This window comes from Athene cunicularia (genome assembly GCF_003259725.1).
Source record: "Athene cunicularia isolate RWA chromosome 7 unlocalized genomic scaffold, athCun1 chr7_part1, whole genome shotgun sequence".
Lineage (NCBI taxonomy): Eukaryota > Metazoa > Chordata > Aves > Strigiformes > Strigidae > Athene > Athene cunicularia.
The window spans coordinates 3284991-3305881 of record NW_020799107.1 but is presented as its reverse complement, the minus strand read 5'-3'; the positions used below and the strand labels follow the sequence as shown (position 1 = coordinate 3305881).

The following is a 20891-nucleotide window of genomic DNA, read 5'->3' as shown; positions in this document are numbered from 1 at the left end:
TGGCCATCCTGGCGGGGCCCGCGCCCCGAGGGGCCGCCCCACGGGCGCAGCGCCCGCTTGTCGTGCCCACGGTAGCTGTGCGCTCGTCCGGCCGTGCGCACGCCTGCCGTTTGCTTTTTCGAGGAATTTCAAGCTTTGCCCTTTCAGATGATGTGATTAAATCAGTTGTTACGCGTTTCATCAGGGCCGCTATCCTAAAGGATGAACGTAACGGCAATGAATAAAAGCTAACTACTCTTAAAATGTATGTTGGAGAAACTATTTAAAATATATCCTGATTAGAAATGACCACTGGAAAATGTAAAAGTCAGGTAAAATGGCTGACTCTGCAATTTTTGTGTTGATTCATGAGTTTCCCATATCCGGCTGTCCTATTGTTAATTGTGAATTAAGGCTGGCAACAAGCTGCCCATCCTTCCCTGGATGAATCATCACTTTGTCAAGCCCTGTGTCAAAAACAAGGCTTCCCCCAAAAGCATGCAGTGTTAGGGAACAGGAGTAGTCCAACCCATCTGTTAAAGTAGAGTTCAGGGCTTGACTGCTTTTAAACGTATTAAAGCTAACTACGTTCTTCTCCGCACATGTTTTTATTTCCAGTTGTCCCAGGCATGAGTTTAAGAATGTCTTTAATTTAGTGCTTAATGCAAAGTGCTGCCTCTGGCCTGATGCTGTGTGAAGGTGTAATGGTTGAAGTGTTCCCGTTATTCCCAGAGCAACATACAGTGGTCACTGCTCATGTTGGCGTTTACCGTTGTGTAGCAATTACTGGTGTGTTAGGTTACCGTGAGTTCTCCCTGTCCTTAGGAAAGATGATGTTTCTGAAAACACCTCTGTGGTGTTAGGTGGCATTATTTGATGGACATCTGAAAAGATTCTGGCTCTGTATGGGCACCACAGACAGATTAAGTGCTCTGCAAGGTGAAGGTGAAAAAACCCATGAAAGCATCTTAGATCACAGAAACTTGCCTTTTTGTCTTTCTGTTTTGTTTCCCATGTCTGAGGGGAGGGACTCTGTGAGGAAGCGATGCCAGGGGACGGTAGTTTAATGTAGTTATGTTTGTTAGCTCTGTCAAATGTTGGGCAAGACTTGATGTAATTCCCTTCAGAAGGGCAAATGTACATTGCAAGCCTACTAGTGCTTCTAGGGGAAGGGAAAATAAAAGTCTGGCAAATGAGAGGAGGAAGTGGGAGAGAAAAATTGGAAACATAAGCAAAGCTATTAATTTTTCCCACTGTGCACTCCGAAGAAACTGCTGGCAATATACTGGAGATACTCTGCCTCATGGAAGTGTCATGGACTTGCTTCACATGATCCTCTGAGATCATCTGGTTTCTCTGAGCTCTGTGGGAACAGAAATTCCTTGTGTTGGAGTCTGATCTCATCTTCCTTCAGCAGCAGTAATAACAGTGGCTTGGGAATCGGAGAGGAAGGTGAAGAAAGCGCAAGTGGGATGGTTTGGAGAACAGTTTAGTGCTCGTGTAGGCCAATCTGGACACTGTGTTTCCTCCTTTTGCTTGCCGTATGCGGTTAGAGCTGGGACAAATGCTAACACAGCTGCCAAAATTAAGCACTCTGTGAGTGTGCTAAGCTTATTTAGTGTAGCTCACATGTCAGACTGTCCTATAAATCTTACCATATATTTCATTCATCCTTTTTATTGTGCTAATGAAGAACAAACTGAAATGGAAAATGGTGATTTGAGTGATTGTATGCGTCAAGCTTGGGGAATTTCCTGAGTTTGATGAAAGACCAAAATAAAGGCTTTTTTTCCCCCCTTATAGATACGTATTCAGTCTTAGGAATTCTCAGAGCTTTGTAAGTAGTTTCTCCTGTTTGTTGGGGGACTACTGGCAAAAAAGTTTAGGAAGGCTGCAGTAGTGATGACCAGCCCTTGAGTCTGTAACCTGATCCACAGCTTTTTCTCTTCAACTGGGAAAGGAAGTAACAGCTCCTATTACACCCTTATGTAACCTCTCCATTCATATCCTTCAAAAAGAAGGAAACCAGAGCTTGATTTCTGATGTATAAACTAACATCAAGGCATGCTTTGTCATAAAGAAGCAGTAAAGAATAACATTAATTTTCTTTTGTTTTGCGGTTCCTAAAAAAAAAAAAGTAAAGATTTTTATTTTGCTCTGATGGGATAATGGAAAGGGCTGTGACTATTTGTCATGTGCTGTGAAGTAGCTGCTGAAGAGTCTACTGGAACTGCAGCAAGGGTCCTTGTGATTCTTTCCTGGTGGGTTTGAGCATTAGTCTGAAGACATTCACCCTTTACAGTTGTGCCCCAGTTTGCTTGTAGATTGTGAAAGCTTTGCTCTTTTGGTTTGTCTGACTCCAGATTTTGGTGTCTGAACAAAGTGTGGAGACCAGGATCTCTTCTTTTTTTGCTGTTGGGCTTAAGCCCCATCTTAGGGGAGAATGTTGAGGGAAGAGGAAGGTGAGGTTCTCAAAACTCTTCCATGTCCTTTCACATATATCAAAATATATAAAGAAGTATAGTTAGTGTTTCTCCCTTTGAATAGAATGACCTCTGCTCACTGAGAAAATAAAGGAAGGCAGTCTGGGACTCTATCTGGGGTTCCCAGCTTCTGTACCTCACTAGGGACAGTAACTCTTTTCCACACTTTCTCATAATTTTTGCCTTTAGTCTCCTTCCAAGCTGTGTTTTTCCTCTGTTCAAGTGGCCTCTACTTCTTTACTTACATTTGGTACCTGTCCCCCCCCTCCTCCAGAAGCCGCTGGCGTATCATATTTGTTGCAATCATATCCTGGATCTGGGAGGCAGGTAACTGTGAAATGTGTGGCTTGATCCTCAGGGACCAGCCTGGCCTGTGACAGGTTCTTCTTTGAGTAGAACTGGAGTAGAGCTTTTATCGTATGCGTGGCCATTTTCAGTGACTCCTGCGATTGTTGATTCTTTGCTTTGTATTTGAAGAAACTTATCGTAAAACCAAGCAGTTCATCTTACCTTTTGCTTACCTTTCTTTTAAGTAACTACATGTAGAGTCTTTGGAGTTGCTTGCAAACGAGATTTTAGACTAATGTATCATCCAGTCACAGGGCTAGCACCATCCAAGTGGTCTTTTTACATGCGAAGAGCTAGTGGCATAGCTTTTAGAGAAAACCATGCAGTCACAATTAATCTTTTTGCCTCTCCCAATTCTTTGTTACTGGGAAATTTCACATTTTGTAACAGCAAGTAAACTTGTGTCCATTTCTTGATATATTTTAAGTCTGCTGGCAAAGTCACTGTGGTGATAAAAGTGTTTCAGTGGGAAAGACTGAACTTTCAAAATACAGTTTCAGAGATAGAGAAGAATTATCAAGTCCCCTTTTCAGATGCAAACGAGTTGGGGAATCCTTCTGTGCAGACAGGCTGGCAGGAGTAATGGACCCCAGAACAAAAAGCAGCACCCTTTCTCTTAATTGGAAAACGTATGCACAAGCATGTAACGTACATCCTAATGCTCCAGCCTTTGGGATGAAAGCAATCAAGGGGTGGCCTCTAGCCTAAGTAGCCAGATTTAATGTTTCAGCAAACAAGCCGAAGGCCCAAAGTAAGGAATCCAAATATCCAGAGTCCTAAGGAGTGAGTGGGAGAATCACAGAGTGGTTTGGGTTGGAAGGGCCTTAAAGATCATCTAGTTTAAACCCCCCTGCCATGGGCAGGGACACTTTCCACTAACCCAGGTTGCTCACATCCCCGTCCAACCTGGTCTTGAACACCTCCACATTTACTGTCACAAAGACCTTCTCCTTTCCAGGGGTAGGGAGTGGGCGTATCTTGGTGTTTAGGTAATTGTTTTGTTCCTGACTTTGTATAGTGCTGCCTTGGAATTGCTTTCGTGTGGGTGTACTAGTAATCTTTGCCTTGTTCTCCCTCTCTTGTAGAGGCAACAGTCCTTACAAGGGTCTTATATTAGCAGAAATCCTTATGCTGTTGGACAAGAGGACCAGGAAGAAAGAAAAGGCACATATGACAGAGGAAAAGAGGAGATAATTTATGAGGAATAGGTGCTGAGTTACAAAAGGTTTGGTGAGTGCTGTACTGTCAGAGTTAATTGTGGTAGATTTATTTATTTTCTAAGTACAGGCAGCAAGGAGAGACTCATTTTTCCCTACTGTCAGCAGAAAGCAGTTTTTAAAAGTTTGTGACCACAGCCTGGTCAGCATTGGTACAAGTTTCCTGGGCCCACAAATATGCTCTGTATGCAAGTACTCTTGCTTTTCGCTTTCTGCTTCTTTTTCTATAATTTCCAAAAATTTTCATAATTTGTATGCTCTAAAGTGCTACTAGAGGTGCTTTGAATTAGGAATAAGAATAATTAAACTCCAGGTTTTACTACAATGGAAAGAAAACCAAGTAGAGAGCAGTTGCATCCTGAAATGTTTCTACTTACTTTCTTCATGGAGTCTGTTTTTCCTCATGTCTACAGGAGCATACCGGTGTATGCTCCTGGTCAAAAACTTGACCTTAAGGTAACCAGTTTTTATGCACAATGGAGCATACGTAATGTCCTGATACTGTGCTTTAATCTTTTCCACTGACTTTTGAAAACCTGCACGTCCAGAATGAAACAAAGAAGCCTCTGGGTGATAAAGCATTGAATTCTGTATCTTAGGAAAGCAGAAGCAAAGGAAGTTGCACTTACTCTCTATGTTTTAATGCCTTTGTGTTAAAACAATTTGTAGGACAGTTAAGGATGTCCTTTCAGATCAAAGAGGTATCTTTAAAGTCCTTGTTGCATAAGGACTCTTTGGATGGCTCTGTAATGGGAAGTTAGTTCTTTAGGAGAGCTGTTGAAGGGAGTGAAGTTGATATTAAGCCCCTCTATTGTTCTTTTGTGGAAGCCAATAATCAGCTTAAAGAGAGACACTGGTGACACTGGCTGAGAGAAGAAGACATGCCATTTCTTCTGGCACTCTGGGGACCAGTTAACCATCCACCAAATGGCTTTGCTAGAGCTTCATTTTCATGGGAGGAGAAGAAAGCTTTTCCTAGTGGAGCTCATGCTTATCCAGTGTGAAAGAAGGAATATCTGGGATGTATAACTTGTGGCAAGAATACCAGCTGCTTTACCTTTTCATCTAGAGAGGCTTGGAGATAGGTCAGAAGAAAGGTGTCAGAGGTTGAAAGACAGTTTATTTTGAGGAGTAGTTAAACTCACAAGCTAAACAAGTTAAGCCTACAGCCAAGCCAATAACCCATTGGTTACTAGAGTGTCTGGAGACCCTTCCTAGTTTTTACGTATGAAAGTAAGTCTGTGACTGATGGAGCAGTCGAGCTTAGTCGTGAAGGGTGAGCTAGGGAAGTGCTGAGTCCAGTTGAAAGTTTGGAGAAGAAAAGAGTTGTGGAGGGGGTGAAAATGAATCACCCTCTCTCTGAAGGAATATTCCTGGTTGTGATGAGGAAATATTGCTGCCATGATGTACCAGGAATCCTCTGTACAGCCTTGGTTAACCCTGCTCAGTGAAGGTGGGCTCAAATAGGAGTGGGAGCAGAAGAGGGCTATTGGGGTGGTCAGGGGGATAGGGAAGCCACTGGGAGGAAAATGAGCAATACTGGCTATGCTTTGTTCAGAATTAGGACCATGAGATAATCCTCTGTCTTTTTCTGGGAGGAAGAAAATACATTTACATTTGAAAACAAAACAAAAACCCAGTAGCGTTCACACAGGTAAGAAGTAGTGCATATAAGTTGACGATGAATAAGTTTAGGCTAGAAATTAGGCACACTGTGGGAACTATTTCTCATGAAACATTAGAAGGCTGAAAAATCACACTCCGGAGCAGGGGAGTGTAGTAGTCATGACTGCATGATACAGTGGTTTTGGCACCAGTCTTGAACATGCAGAACAGATATAGCTACTATTGCCATTGTTCAGTCCACAGACTGTCAGGCTGCAGCAGTTAAAAGGGCTCTGGAGATTTACCTTCAGTGATCAAAGAGTGCAAGGCTGTGTTAAAACAAAGTTCACTCCAGGAGAAACCCTAGAAAATCTTTTGGCAAGCAAGGGTACAGCTGGAGCTCCTTCTACCTCATAGCAGATTTCTGACATGGGAAGCTTGCCTGTATCTTGTGTGAATAGATCTTTTTGCTTCCTAAAACTGCCAGATGATAGTTCTCGCTGAAACAAAGTAAGGGAAAACTCAGTACCTGTGAATATATGTTGAATTTGTCTGCCATGAGACCATCTGTTTTCCTTCTGTGGGAGGGATGTGCTTTCTACTAATGTTTTAGGAAGGTGTCCCCCTCTAAATTTGCAAAATTTTACATTTCATTTGGAAATGCCTTTGTTTCATGCTAGGTGTTAATAAAAATACTATCTGCTGGCTTCTAACTTGATGGTCATCTGGACAAGAGTGATTGTGTTGAAATGCAGCTTCTTGAACTGCTCCCATTGTCCGAGATATCCCTTCATAAGAAATACACAGGAATAGTTGGAGATACTTTGATAACTTTTGATAATTTTTATCCTGAGATTTCAGGTGTCCTGCTGAAAGTGACTGTTGAGAATGAAAATGACGAAACTGTGGATACAGTTCAACACTTGAGACAAGCAAATGTGTCTAAACAGTACATGTACTTTATCTAAGCCTCCTCTGCCCTTAAATAGATGCTTTTCTAGCCTGGGTTTGGGCAAATATTGCTTCCTCTTCCTGAACACTTGCATCCTTTTTTAAATTTATTTTTTATTTCCCTCCTCCCTGTTTTTCATTAAAACCAGCAGTGTTTTGCTGAAGAGAAATTCATGTGCAGAATAGACAGTGATGGTAGGGTGAAACCTTGCACTCTTCTGTTACCTTGGCAGCTAGTCCTGGGAGAACTGGGACTTAATCAAGTCTGACTTCCTGGAGGTTTTTCTCTTGTGACAGATTGACTTGCAAAGAAGCAATAATTTCCATTTGAAGCTTTTCTGCAGCTAGGGAATTTTGTGGAGCCATTCTTCTGCAATGGCTCTGTGGTACTTAATAAGGTATTTGTTCTCCTTGCAACCCATGTCTCTGATGGGATGCTTATGCTCAGATCTCCTCTCCTGCCTGCTTTTATAGATGTGTGGAAAATTATCTATTCTGTTGTCCTTCATTCCTCTGTCCTTTGAATGAGATTCAATATTAGACATCTATGAGAGAGTAGATGCATAGGCCAAGACATGTATAGCTAGCGTGACTTGTCTTATTTTTATAAAATACTAGGCTAAAAATATTCCAAATGGTATTTACAAATATTAGAAGGAGCCTGCCAGTGAGGTTTTCAGGAGGGGGAAATTGCAACAGGCAAGAATAAGATCTATGGTGTGGTGTTTGGGTGACTTCTTGTCTTTCTATTTTAAATGGAAAAGGAAGGTCAATGGTGTGGAAATAGTGCTTTCAGCCATGTAAATTCTAGTTTTACCCAGACTGTTTATTGCTTGGAAGAGAATATTGGTGCATGGAAACTTGGACCTTGTTCTGTGGGTAACTCCTTGAGCACAATGGTGTCTGTCAGCTGCTCAAGGACTTACGGGTAAGCTCAGTTATCGTGGGCGATTTGATGATGGGTAGGTAGGGGCATCAATACCTCTTCTGGGATCTAGATTTCCTGAAGTTCCTCACTACCTTTGTGTTTTTCTGTGCCCAGTTTTAAGTCTGGTTCAGTGACTGCTATGATGACTTTCTGTGGCAGCTTTTCCTTCTGCTGTTGGCATCTGACTGAAACTGTGGCGTTACCTGTTCTGTTATTTCATATTCTGCTCTTCAAGGTTTATCATCGACTGCTTAACAGGCAACACTCACAAGCATTTGAGGAGAAGATCAGTGTGTACTCTGGTATTTTAACCTGTAGTATTAAGACATCTCTTAATACCCACCTTAATGACATGATATAAATTGATGTTCACTCCAGTTGCCCTGCCACTAGCAGACTTCTTTTGCCTGTTCATCAGGGCTGTGTAGTTCATGTGCTAACTGGAGGAAGCAAGGCTTGCTCTCTGCCCGCATACTTTTGTGGAAGGGAAAGTAAAAAATCCTTTTATAATAAAAGTATAAATGAAAGATCTAGATTACAGTTGATTGCTGGATCTCTCTCGAAGGAGTGAAACAGTGGAAAGAAATGTTTTGACTTTGTGAGGGCTGGTTGTTATGTGAGAATCTGCTACTGGAGGATCTTTTATATGCAAGCTCTGGTGTGGTAGCAAGCTACTGGTGTGTGACATACAACAAACAAAGAAGATCCCCCAAAATAAATAAGTGCTACCTTGGGTTTTGTGCCTTTCCTCTGCAACAGCTATGCAAACATAACCTTTGGATTGGGTAGGATCCTGAAAAATTGGCAAAAAATTGTAAGCGGCAGCTTGAAAGATGAGGATAATCAGTTTAAAAGGGCACCCCCTGCTTAGTGGAGTTCGAATATCCAGTAGTAAAAGCTAATCTGTGTGCGTGTTTTTTATTTTTTTTTGTTTGTTTTAGTTTGGTTGGTTGTTGTGTTTTGTTTTTTTAAGAATGAGGGCATTTTCTTTGCGTTCATTTTCTGTATGGACAACTTTTAAAAAGCCATGTTGGCCAAATAATACTGTCAGTCTGAAATATAATCTTCGGTTTAGGTGAAAAAAGCAGGACTTTTGTCAGCTTTTAGTCTTGCAGTCACATTTGCTCCTTATTTTGAAAAAGATTGAAGAGAATCTTAGCAAGGTATGTGCCAAAAAGAACCTTCCTTTATTCCTCAATATTTTATCCCTTTCTCTAGAAGTGGACCTGGAACGATTGTAAAACTCTGTGGTTAGGCGATGACTAAGAAAATCCTAGATGTAAGAAACCACCATGGATTGTGTTTCTGCTGAAGTCAGTGGGAATTTAACCAGAATTTTAGACTGCAAACAGTCTTGTTAGTGAAGACCTATTTCCAGATGCATTGAAAATGCCCAAGGTGTTCTCCCCATTAAATAGAAATAATTTTAAAAAATGAAAGAAAAAAAAAAATCAGGGTCCGGAATAACCATTTACAGAAAAGGCTACTCCACATGTATAATCTTTGAAGCCTGTCAATTCAAAATGTAAAGGAACTTTTTCAGGATAAAAATGGAATACCAAATACCTTTTGATTATTTTAAAATTTTATTTTAACAGTTGCTGAAGAAGGGTGCCTTAGCAGTGTTGAAGGACCCAAATGTTTTTCCCAAAACCTAGTGTGACTGTATGACCGACGCAGATGAGTTAAAGCAAGGCTGCAAGTTGACTTAGGAAATAGATCAACCCCTGAGTGCAATTACTGGTGGCAGTTACTGTGTTATGGTTGCAAAATAATTGTTAGAAATAATTTGAAAACCTGGACTGCTGGGAGTATAAAGTAGAAATTGCAGAGTAGATATACCTCACGGTCTTTTACAGCAGGTAATATCTGTGCTAATGTTATCCAAACTAGTATGCAAAAGCAGCAGAAAGTAGCCTTTGAGAAATGCAAACATAGCCCCTCGCTCCTTCCCCTGGGCTCATGAATTAGTCTTTTATTAGGGAAGCGGAGGAGGGCAAAGCTGTGTCTTCTGCATACATGGCTCAGGTTATTTTGTTTTTGTGGTAAGGTACTGTGCACCTTTTACGTGATACAAGAGTGGTGCATAGTCTTGTCAGGAAGGATATGAACAAAGGCACAAAAGAGATTGGGGGATTAATGACAACTAATTACTGCTTAATGTAGATTGTAATCAAGCTGATGTAAAAATTTAAAAAAGCACCCAAACCAAAACAAAAAACCCCAACAGTAACCCCCAACAAACCCCAAAGAACTACAGCAACAACCAAACCTCTCCCCTCTGTATTTATAAAGGACCTGAGTCCTGTTAATGGAGAAAGTTTCAGCCACCATTTATGTCAGTAGGAGGTAATGTCCCAGGAAACATTTTGTACACAACCTAATGAAGTCTAATAATTAGACTATTAGTTTTTCTAAACTGCAGTTAACGCTCCATTGTTAAATTACTAAAAAATGATATTGCTTCATGTGGTTGCAGCTGTTTGTTCAGCAGTATTTTAAGCCTATTTAACAGTACCTGTTTATTTCCTGAAAACTACCCAATCTTTAGCTAAATGTGTGGTGTTTCGTAGCAGGAGCATTCCTTCCTCCTATGGAATTCTACTGGGCAAATCTGTCATCTAAATTGCAGTCACTGGTGCGCAACTCTGTCCTAATCTGATGTTGCTAAAGAGCTGATGCTGAATGCAAACATTCCTGCAGTCCTAATACAAATATACTCCGTAATGCCACATTTTACTTTTGTAATTCACCGGAGATGTTTGTTGTTCAGTACTCAAGGAATCCTGTACACATACGTAATGTTCAATACCCACAGAAAATAAAGAGAAGTTGTGCAAGGTTTTCAAATAATAGCCCTTGCTTGGTAGGTAAACTGTGAGAAACATGAGTTAATTCGAAAGCCCCAGATTATAAACTTTCTCTGTTTGCAAACACTGGATTGTTCAGTAGGATTGTGGGAGGAAAAGGAATTCAGAAGATATTTACACATTGGCCAAACCAAAAGGAAAGGTGGAGAGGCAGAGGAAGTGTTTTAGCTCTTGAAGAGTGCTTTTACTGCCATTGCGATACCTATTAACATTCCTTCCTGCAATCTGTCTGTCAGGTTTCTCAAGTCCATTTTCTTGCAGGAAGAAACTGTGGGCTGCAACACCATGCTGTTTTCTCCATGCTCTCTTCTTCAGCATGTTGGTGGTGACAGAGCAACATCTATGAGCAGTCAGAGCTTAGCAGAAGGGTGCCGGTGTTCCTAGCAGTGGCCGGGCAGCATATAGGAAATGCTGGGGGCACTGCTCCCCTGTAGCATCCAGAGAGTAAAAAGTTAGGGGGTTTGGAGGGAAAGCAAAGATTTTCTTTGCATGATATCAACATTTTTCCATACATGTTGATGTTGGGAAATACGGCTTTGAGTGAAAAGGGATCTATAATAGTTCAGCTGCAGAGTGTGCCTCAGTTTACCTGGTGAACCAGCACAAGATGTTTCCAATCAAGTTGGTCCTTCTGGGCATCAGTCAGAGGCCAGCAAATATGTAGGGTTTGTTGGACAGCAGAACAGGATGAATTTAAATCCTTCCTCTTGCTAAATTGATACTTCTGTTATCATGAGTAGTACAAGATGGCTGTAGTCCCTTTTGTTTTGTTCAGATAATGACACTGTGTCCCTAGCTGCTTTTTGCAGCAGTGGCCTGTCAGTGTCCCTGCTCTGTGTGGGCTGAGTGCTCCCTGACAGAAAAAAGGGAATGAGTGGGCAAGCATAATACAGCCTGACAGGAGCTCAGGATCAGACCTGGAACATGAAATCAATTTAAATTCCACTACTGAATTACTGATGTTGCAGGTTGTCCCTGTTAACTCTTACAAAAGAAAAGGTGGTTATTTTCTACAGTGAGTTGGTGGTAGTGAAACCAAAGACTTACTTTGTTTTCTGTTAATAGTCAGAGCTTGAAGCATATGTGAGTACATCTATTATGTCAGTTTTGATGGTAGGGAAATTGTCCTTTTGCTATGGTGCCACAAAAGAGGAAAAACAAGGCACCTCTGCAGCCTGTGATAACTCCACTGCAGCAAATGCAAATGTGTGCTAAGGACTGCACATCTGTAAGAAGCTGCTGACAATTGTTGCTGTTTTACTTCATGAGGGTGATGTGGAAAACCTTGGACAATTCCATAACATGCTGTTTGCTAATAATGGGGTATTACTTCATTTCCCCCTTGGAGAATGTCTGAACTTAATTGTATAAGGCTTTTGGGGTTTGGCCTATTTTCTGTATCATCTATTTATAGTTTTCATTAGCTCTTGTTTCAGACTGGCTGCTAAGACTGCTGTGGCTGTGGGATAGTATAATTTTTAATTTGCCATCCTTGCGGCCAAGAGGGACAAGAAAGTTTTACATTCAGTTGGCCTAGCTGGATGGCAGTCCCAGGCACTGCAATTAGTAGATACAACAGTCTGTGTTTTAAAAGACTACGTGTAATGTGGGAGCGTGTGGATAAAAGCATTTTACAGGCGTGCTATGCCCAGCACTTCTCCTCCCAAGCGTGTTGTCCAACATAAAACAGATCAAGCTGTGAAGGATTACTGAATAATCTTTTTTATTTTTCTGAGAATGGAAACCTGTTGAAAGTGTTCTCACTCCATTGAATTAAGGCCTAGATATGAGACCAAAGTGAGGAAGAACAGATTTGGCAAGTGACTAGAGAGAAGGGAGATGTTCTGAAATGCTGATGATGTTTGCTTTAGAAATAAGAAGGGTAAATTTGGGAGAAGACTCAAGTGGTAAGTGGGTGTGGGAGAGATCAGGGAATGTTTGGGGAAGAATCTGATTTGCAGACTGCAAGCGTTAGAAGAATTTTGGGTTTTTTGCTGAGCTAATTTGTTGCTATATTAATAATTTACAGCTGTAATCTTTATACAACTCTTGTTTTTCTTGATGTCAACAGAATGAGATGTTGCAGTCACAAAAGCAAGGTATTAGGTAAATCAAGGGAGTACCACTTATGTTTTTAGGTTATTTTTTATTGAATTTCCAGTTTGAAATTACAGCACAGTTCAAATAGAGCCTCACAGCAGTCCCTCCATCCACCTTTCTCCATTCAGCAGTCTTCATTTGAAAATCACTAAAGGTGTTCCTGTTTTAAAGGATATAACCTATTCTGATTCTTTCCTGGAACCTAATTTCCTGTTTGCCAGCATTTGCTCTCTCACCAGCACAGCTGTGGTTTCATTCATTACTGATCTCACAGGCACTGGGAGCATGTTCTGGTCCCACCCCTCTCATAGTTCTGGTTCTTGAATACAGTTCCTGAGAAATGTTCATCTTATTAAAGGTACACGAATACATGTTTAGGTCGAAGCTGCTTACTTTTATGTGCTGTTCTCCAAATTGTGGTGAGCACACTGTCACCGGCACTGATGGGAAGAGATTTCCAACTGCAAAACATCTTTGAATATATGGCAAATACAAATACTTGGGCATGGATGTGAATTGAGTTTCTGAGCTTAGTGACGCATTGCTAAAAATCTTGACTGAAGTTTAGTCTTAAAGTGGAACAAGGGTCTGATTATTTTGTTGTGGGGTTTTTTTGTTGCTTTTTTCTTCTGTATAGTATGCTGATTTTTGAGGTTTTTCTTAAAAGCTACTTTTAAAATTGGTATTTTGAAAGTACGATATATATTGATCTATTAAATTCTTCTAATAGTTTCAATTCAATTATTGATTAAATTCAATCTAATTGTTTAGTGTATGCTTAAACATTGTTTGCTTTTCTTAACAGTGCTTTTTCCACACTTGTTACCTCAGATAGGCAACCAAATTATCCCAGAAACTTGCCGTATTTTCCTTTGTTGTTAGCTAAACCAGAACAGGGATTATGATTGGATTCCACTGAAGTGTGGGCTAACAACATTGGTATGGCAGAACGCTCTTGAATTATACATCAATGTAGGCGGTAATATTTCATTAATATTTTGCAAAGGCTAAGCTATTGCAAATAATTTTGAGAATTCAGTGTTAAACAAAATGTCTAGGCATATTGTCCCATTTTTTCATTACCTATGTTTCTAATATTTCCTGGCTTGCATGTTAAACATGGTATCATATTAAATTATTGTGGAAAAAAGCTGAAAATTAACCTTTATCCATAAAATTGAACTTTTCAAGTATATTGACAAGTTAATATTTGTATACAACTTTCTGATCCAGGTTTTAATAGTTTGTGCACCTCTTCTGCAAAATGTGCCTCTGAGTTTGGGAATACGTGAATGTTCCTGATGGGTTTGGCTGCTCTTGGTCTTGAAATTCCTGAGCAGTGATGCATGAAGTGTGGTAGGTGGTGTGTAATTTCACAATGGTAGATGAGGTATGCTACTTAGAACTTAAATTTTAGGTTGAAATTGCCCATATTAGGATTTTTATGTTGGCTTTTTTGGGTTTTTTGGCTATAAACCCAATATTTAATAAGTTCCATACTTGAGGAGGGTTGGGGTTTTTTTTCAGCCTTTCAAAAATTATTTGAGCATTAGTTGATGTATGGGAAGTAATTAGGTCATTGAAACAAGACTGGTAGTTTAAAGAATTTGTCTTAATGGGATACAGAAATTGAAGTGATAGCTCTGAAAAGATTTTGTGAATATTTAAAATTTTTTTGGTGATTCAGAGAGATTAACTTTTAAGAATAAAAGTATCTTTTTCCACAAAAATATTTGTCTAGTGTTTTTGTTTAAAATAAATGTACTTTTGTTTGTTTAGCAGAGTTGACTCAGCTTTGGTTGGTTACCATAGTTCAGCACTGTTTCTGCATTTCCATGTGAATTTCTAGTAATTCCCAGGCTTGGTTCAGGTTTTGGGGATCTTGTATCACTTCTGTTAGCTGCCTGTGGAGTGGCACTTCGTTGAATTTGGAAAAACATCAAACACAAGTTAAGTCTTGATCTAATATCCCTCAAATGTCACTCACCGCTCAGAAAATCAAATAACATGTAGTAACACAGTGGCTGTGGACAGAAGCAAGACATAAAAGGCTTTGCTTGTTTTAAATTAGTTATCTGATGGATAGTTACTATGTAAGTTAATGCTGATTGTATAAGGTAATAGCTGTTCAAAGGCATTTTGAAAAAGGAAAGACAATTTGAATAAAGAAAAAATATCTAGAATTAAAATATGCTGTGTTGATAGAGGGAGCAAGGACAGCCTGATAGCATTTAATAGCTGAGAGATTACAGCTGACTGGTGAAGTTCAACTGTTGTTTTGTGTAGCTGTAGCTGTGCAGTAGCTGGTTCTTGCTTTGTGTTGTCAGCAAAGTTGTTCTCTCACTTCTGGTTCCCTGTTTGCCAGCCGCCTCTGCTAATACATTCATTTTTCAGTCTCGTCATGAAAGCTGAAAGCAGTAACTGTGTGACTGGAGTTCTTGAGGAGCTTGGTTCATCTTCTCTAGCATTTGGATTGGAAGGATAAAAGACTGGGAGGATGAAATAGGTGTTGTGTTTTGGTGTTACCTTGACTCCTTTGTCTGAATTACGTCCTTTATCAGACTTGGTTACTTTGATCCTGGTCTCCTGTTTAAGACCCGCTTCTGCCTTTTGCCACTCTGTTTACATAAATGCAGAGTCTCCACTTGTCAGCTGGATTGTTGCTGCCCAACAAAAATGCTTCCTTAAGCAATAAAATTACAAATAAATCTATAACTTAATTAAGTCTGGTTAGGAAATGAAGTGATTTGGTAGCTTCATGTAACCGAGAGTAGCACTGTACTGGAATATAGGCACTCCAGAGTACGGGGTTCATGAATTAAGATGAAATAGTGTGGGTTTTGTCTCCGAGTGAGTTCACTTAGTTGGTTTCCATTTAAAAGTTGATGGAGTTAGAGAAATGCAAGTAAGGGTGAGAAGAAATTCAGATTAGGGTATTGACAAATTTAAACCCTAATTTGATACACTGGAGATGTTGATATAGCTTTTGATAAAACTTTGTTTTGCATACACTAGGTTGAAGTTGCCCAAAAAATCTGGAGATGGTACCCACAGGAATCTTCATTCCTGTTTCTTGCAGTTTCATAATTAATATATAGGGGACTAGAAGGCATTGTTGACTGTTAGAAGTTAAATTTTTTGAATTGTGTGAACTACCTGGGTAGATAGAATGACTGTGAGAATGCTCATTGGAAAAATAATTTTAAAGTAGTGTCATCAATCATTTTTAAACTTGTATTCCTTAAATAATGTTACTGGATAATGTCTGTGAATGATTAGAATAATTTTGAGCTATCTTTGCTCTTTGTTTTACTCTTACTTCTTTCTTTGCAGGAGAATATGGCCAAAATGGAGGTCAAGATGTCACTTCTAGACAACATGATAGGGGTGGGAGATATGGTTCTTTTAGAGCCACTTAATGAAGATTCGTTCATCAATAATCTGAAAAAGCGCTTTGATCACAGTGAAGTATATGTGAGTATATGTTAACAAATAATATCCTATGAGGAGCTATGCTGTCATTCTTAAAATATGTGTTTATTTATAAGGATACACATAGACTGAATGTTTGAACATAATCTATTGTATTAGGGATATTTTAACCATTACTCGTGCTGCAGTCTTTCCTGTACTTCATTGTTTGCATTTGATCTTTTCCATCTGGGACATTTTTTCTTTTTCTTTTTCCCCATTGCATAAAAAACAGTTCCAGAACTGATGATGACAATAACTTTGATGCTCCTTTGTCAGAGGACATTGCAGTTATAAATAATTCACTTACAGGGAAGGTACTTCCAGGATGTTAGAGCAAGTTGATGTAGAAACAATAAATGCTTGGAATATGCTAGGACTGTTAAATGTTGCCTGCTGTCTTTGATTTGTAAAGAAGTTATGTTTCTTAGAATGGTTGAATTTTAAACTAAAAAGAATGAGATTGGATATATATGGAAATAATAAAAATATTCAGGCATATTAATCTTTGAATGATGATCAGTAGGAGAGATGTTTTGAACTGACAATTGAAACACGGGCAAGGAATGAAGAGGCAAATTGTGATTCCAGTTAAGCCTTTCATTTCCTGCTTCATCTCTCTTTGTTGCATTTTTGTTAAAATGTGCACAGTATTGTATCTGTTGTACTGCTGAGGCTGTGTGAGCTTAGTGATTTATAGTGACTTTCCAAGACTACTGGTGAAAAGAGTAAAGCTGAAATATTTAAGCCAGAGTATAGCTATGTGATCTGCAAGCAATTGCATCTGCAGTTTATTACAATCAAATAGATGTGTTCTATACTTATAACTTAGCTGTTGCCCCCTTTTTAATTTTTAGTGTGACTATATTTTTCCTTCTTGCTAAGCATTTGAACCTTAGTGGTTTCATTATACCTTTTCATTCCCATCCTCCAATATGAGAGGATCTGTGCTATATTTTTGTTTGCTCTTTCTATCCATTAGTTATAGTCTGTGCTTTTGTACCTCTGCTATTCATTGTCTGCCACATCTTTCTTTTGAAGTAATTTTCCTACTCAGTTATGCCTATTCTCTTTTCTGTAGGCATTAGCTTGGTAATATACAGTTGCACCTATCTGGTATTATATCACCTCCACCTATTTACTCCTTAAGTTTGGACTGACAATTTAAATTAACCAGAAAATTAAGATAAGATAGACTCTCAGTATCCATTAAAACCTTGTTGGAGAAGAAACCGAAACAATCTACATTAGTGGAAAGATTTCTTCCACAATGTTTAAAAAAATCTTCCTGATACCCTTGAGAGTTACATTTTCAAAAATTTGTGTCTTAAATTTTCCTTGTTCCTTGTAGATATAGTCTGCTCCCTCTTGATTATGCTTAGATGTTGATACAGGCAGGTAGAGATTATAATCCTCTTTTTCATCCAGTTTCTGGCAACTCCTCCATATTTAAGAGCTGCAGTGGCTGCCTCTTCTGGAATTCAGAGATTTTTCAGTCGGTGGCTTGTGTAATTAACATGTTTCACATCAGTTTTAGGGTTAACTCTGTATTCTGAATACCTACAGCAAAAGTGGGTGATACTGAATCATGTCTCATTCCACCTTTAGTTCAAGAAAATACGAAAGAGAAGGGAAATGAGCTGGAGATTGGAGATGACATTTCTACCTTGCCCCATCTTTGGGTCATATTTGAAAGTTTTATTTAAAGTATTAAGGATAGAAACCTGTTTGAGAGTACCCTGGACTACACAGTCTCTTAAGGAGGATTGCTCTAAGTCATATGGGAGTGGATTTCTCAGTGTTTGGGGTTTTTTCACTGTAAACTACTATGGATTGCAAAGTATTTCATTACATGTTTCTAATTAATTTAGACTGGATAGATTTTTCTTGAAAGAAATCACTTTGAATGACAAATGGGTAATCTGTTTTATTTTTATCTGCTATTACATGCTAACTGACAACCGTGTTCAAACATAGTTCTTTGAGACGGTGACAGTGAAGCATGTATTTCCCCCAGCTTCTAATTCGACTGGGCCTGGCACTGACGTGCAATGTAATTAGCTGTATTATGTGCTTTGGCAGGTGATACAAGGTGTCACTTTTCCCTAGCAATGTAGGATCCTTTGCCTTGCAGGTGGGAAAGCCTAATACTTAAACATGCTCTGTTGAGAAATATGAACTGCTGCCAAAACCGAAGGATTTCCACCCTCCCCACCTGAATCATTACCTTGTAGTTTGTTGCATTATCATTTACCCTTTCTATCTCCAGGTTTGTTTGATCTTTTTTTTTTTTTTTTTTTTTTTGAGGTCTTACAAGTACTGTTTGTGAATCCACACTATGAAGGCAAAATGATGCAGATCTTTGCAAGTGTTAAAATATGCACTACATGAGTGGTGGAAAGAATAGATGTTTATGTCTGTGTCACATGCTGCTACCAAGTGTACAAGTTACTTTGTGATGCTGCATGGGTTTATTTGCCAAATCCCTTGAGGAATATTATCTCCTTTTCCTACCAGTTCTACTGCCCTGCAAATTTCATGCCACTGTTGCTTATTTTAGAAAACTTTTAAAACAGTAACAGTTGGTATGGCACTCACGGTAACAACCCTGTTAATTTTCAAGTGTGAACTCTTATCTCCCTTCTCCTCATTGCCACCCACTCTCTTCTCCCCAAACTTCACTCATGAGAACTACACTTTGTATTTCTGGTTTTAGACTCAGATGAGCACAATGAAGCCTTGTTACATCTGGAAGTAATGTTTGTTTTACCATGTAAAACCCATAGTTTGCATGCTATCCTGAGGAAACCAAATTGGACTATTAAAGAGCTACTGTTGGTGCTTAACAAAGACTGCAGATTTCTTCAGCTCTAACAAGCTAAATACATAAATTGATCTCTCAGAATCCTTTCAGAGGGCACTAGGAATGGATTTTTCCTTTCCTGGCTCAGTTGTGGGTTAAGTTCAGCCCTCATGTCAGTGCTCCGTTGTAGGCATTACCAAAAGTTGTGTCCAAGTTTAAAAAACTAAGTCAAACTGAAGCCATATGAATGGATTGAAATGTTTCTACAGGAGTAAACCAGGGCTTACTCAACATCAGTTCTAAGCAGTTTCCTGTAGACTGATGGCTGTGTCTGTGCTACATATGTTAGTTTTAAAATGAAGTTGCAGTTACAACTTTCAAAAGGATTTGTTGTGAGGAATGAGACCTGTAAGATGGATAGCTTGGAAAGTGCTGTAAAGTTGGCCAGACGTTGCATAATTGTGTTAGCCAGCCTTGATAGGTAAACCAACAAAAGGGGCTTACAAGAAAGATGGAGAAAAACTTTTTAGTAGAGCTTGTTGCTATATGACAAGGGGTAATGGTTTTAAACTAAAAGAGGATACATTTAGACTAGATAATAAGGAAGGCATTTTTAATGATGAGGGTAGTGAGATGCTGGAACAGGTTGCCCCATACCTGGCAACACTGGTCAAGTTGGATGGGGCTCTGAGCAACCTGATCTAGTTGAAGATGTCCCTGCTCATCACTGGGGAGTTGAACTAGGTGACCTTTAAAGGTCCCTTCCAACCCAAATGATTCTATGATTCTACGAAATGTGAGAGTCAGATCGAGCCATCAGTGAAATCTCTCCCTATAGCCAAAGATGACAAGATAAACGGGCTCATTCCACTGAAAGTGAATAAATTTTTTGTCTTTTCTAGTCTCTTTCACAGTAGTTATGACACTGGATGTTTGATGTTGGAGACCCTAGTGCCAGCTCCATTTACCCCTTTGAAATTCCAGATGTTGTCTGCAAGAGCTCCCCTTGCAAGAACATTCAGATCTGGATCCTCTTGTACCATCCTGGGTACGGTCACTGTAAATCCTTCAGGAAAATCAGCTATGTTTCATGCCATGGTGCAAACAGGGCAGTAAGTGTACTCCTAACAGTTAGAGAACAGACTACAGCTTGATTACCTGTTGTTCAATTTTATGTGTGTTTGATGGAAAGTTTAATGGACTTGGGTGTTAGGTTGCATACCAGAGCGCAAAGCTGGAGGCTGTGCCTATAAAAATAAGCATAAAGGCTGGTGGAGCTGGAGTTAGGCCAAATATTCTACTAAAGACCATCAGATTTTGCAGTAATCTCATGCTGAGTGGCTTTGGGGGGAAGGGCTCATTGGGTAACATGCATGTGTTAATTGGAAATGGGAATCTTGGAGTTTAGTCATGTCTGGAAATGTCTGGGGTATGTCTGACCAAGAAAAATCTCATTAGAAAGCTGTAATTGTTTATTGTGTTCTTTTTGCAACTCTTAAACTTTTCATTGATAAAATTTGCATCACTGTTTTTGCAAAAGTTACTTTTCTGTAAATATCAGTAACAAAAGCCTATGAGAGTTTTTCTTTAACTTTACAGAGTAAAACGCGGCTCATGGGTAATGCAGTTAGCAAGTAGAAAAAAATAGCAAAATTGATTATTTGAAGGTTCCAGGGAGCATTTTGGGTGGTCAAAATGTGTGACCTAGAGACCGCATGGAAAACTTCAAATAAAACTCAGTTTGTATGTGACTGATGAATTTTCACTCGTTCTGTTGAACTCCCTCCCTGAACTTTTTTTTTGTGTTTTGTTTTAAGTTGGCTGAAATATGCTCAGCCAATCCAGCTCAGCAATTATTTTTCCTTTGTATTTTGGGATACTGACAAATGGGAGGGGACATCTGTCTATATGTGCATTTACAGTAATTCATGAATGGTAGAGATTTGAGATAAATTATATGTATCCTCTGAAACATTTTTTTACTGGGTTTGTTGCTTTGAGATGTGTGAGGAGTCTGGAGGGGAGTGGAGCTGCGTAGGCTCACGGGAATCAGCCTTCAGAGGCCAGATATGGTTTTATTCTGCTGCCCTGCACATTTTTCCCTGCAGTTATGTTGTTTCTTGAAGTCTTCCCAAA

At 39.4% G+C, this 20891-nt stretch overlaps 1 protein-coding gene across 9 annotated transcripts in view; it reads left to right on the top strand.

Moving 5' to 3' along the window:
- The window catches only part of MYO1B (myosin IB), a 114475-nt gene that overhangs the window by 1824 nt on the left and 91760 nt on the right, over positions 1–20891 (top strand). For 8 of the 9 annotated variants that reach the window (XM_026853102.1, XM_026853103.1, XM_026853098.1 and 5 more), the window contains exon 2: positions 15815–15955. In XM_026853102.1, the coding sequence (XP_026708903.1) occupies positions 15815–15955 (141 nt within the window). Of the gene's footprint in view, positions 1–4019; positions 4041–15814; positions 15956–20891 lie in introns of those variants that run through there. The other variant, XM_026853099.1, reaches the window with a different exon arrangement.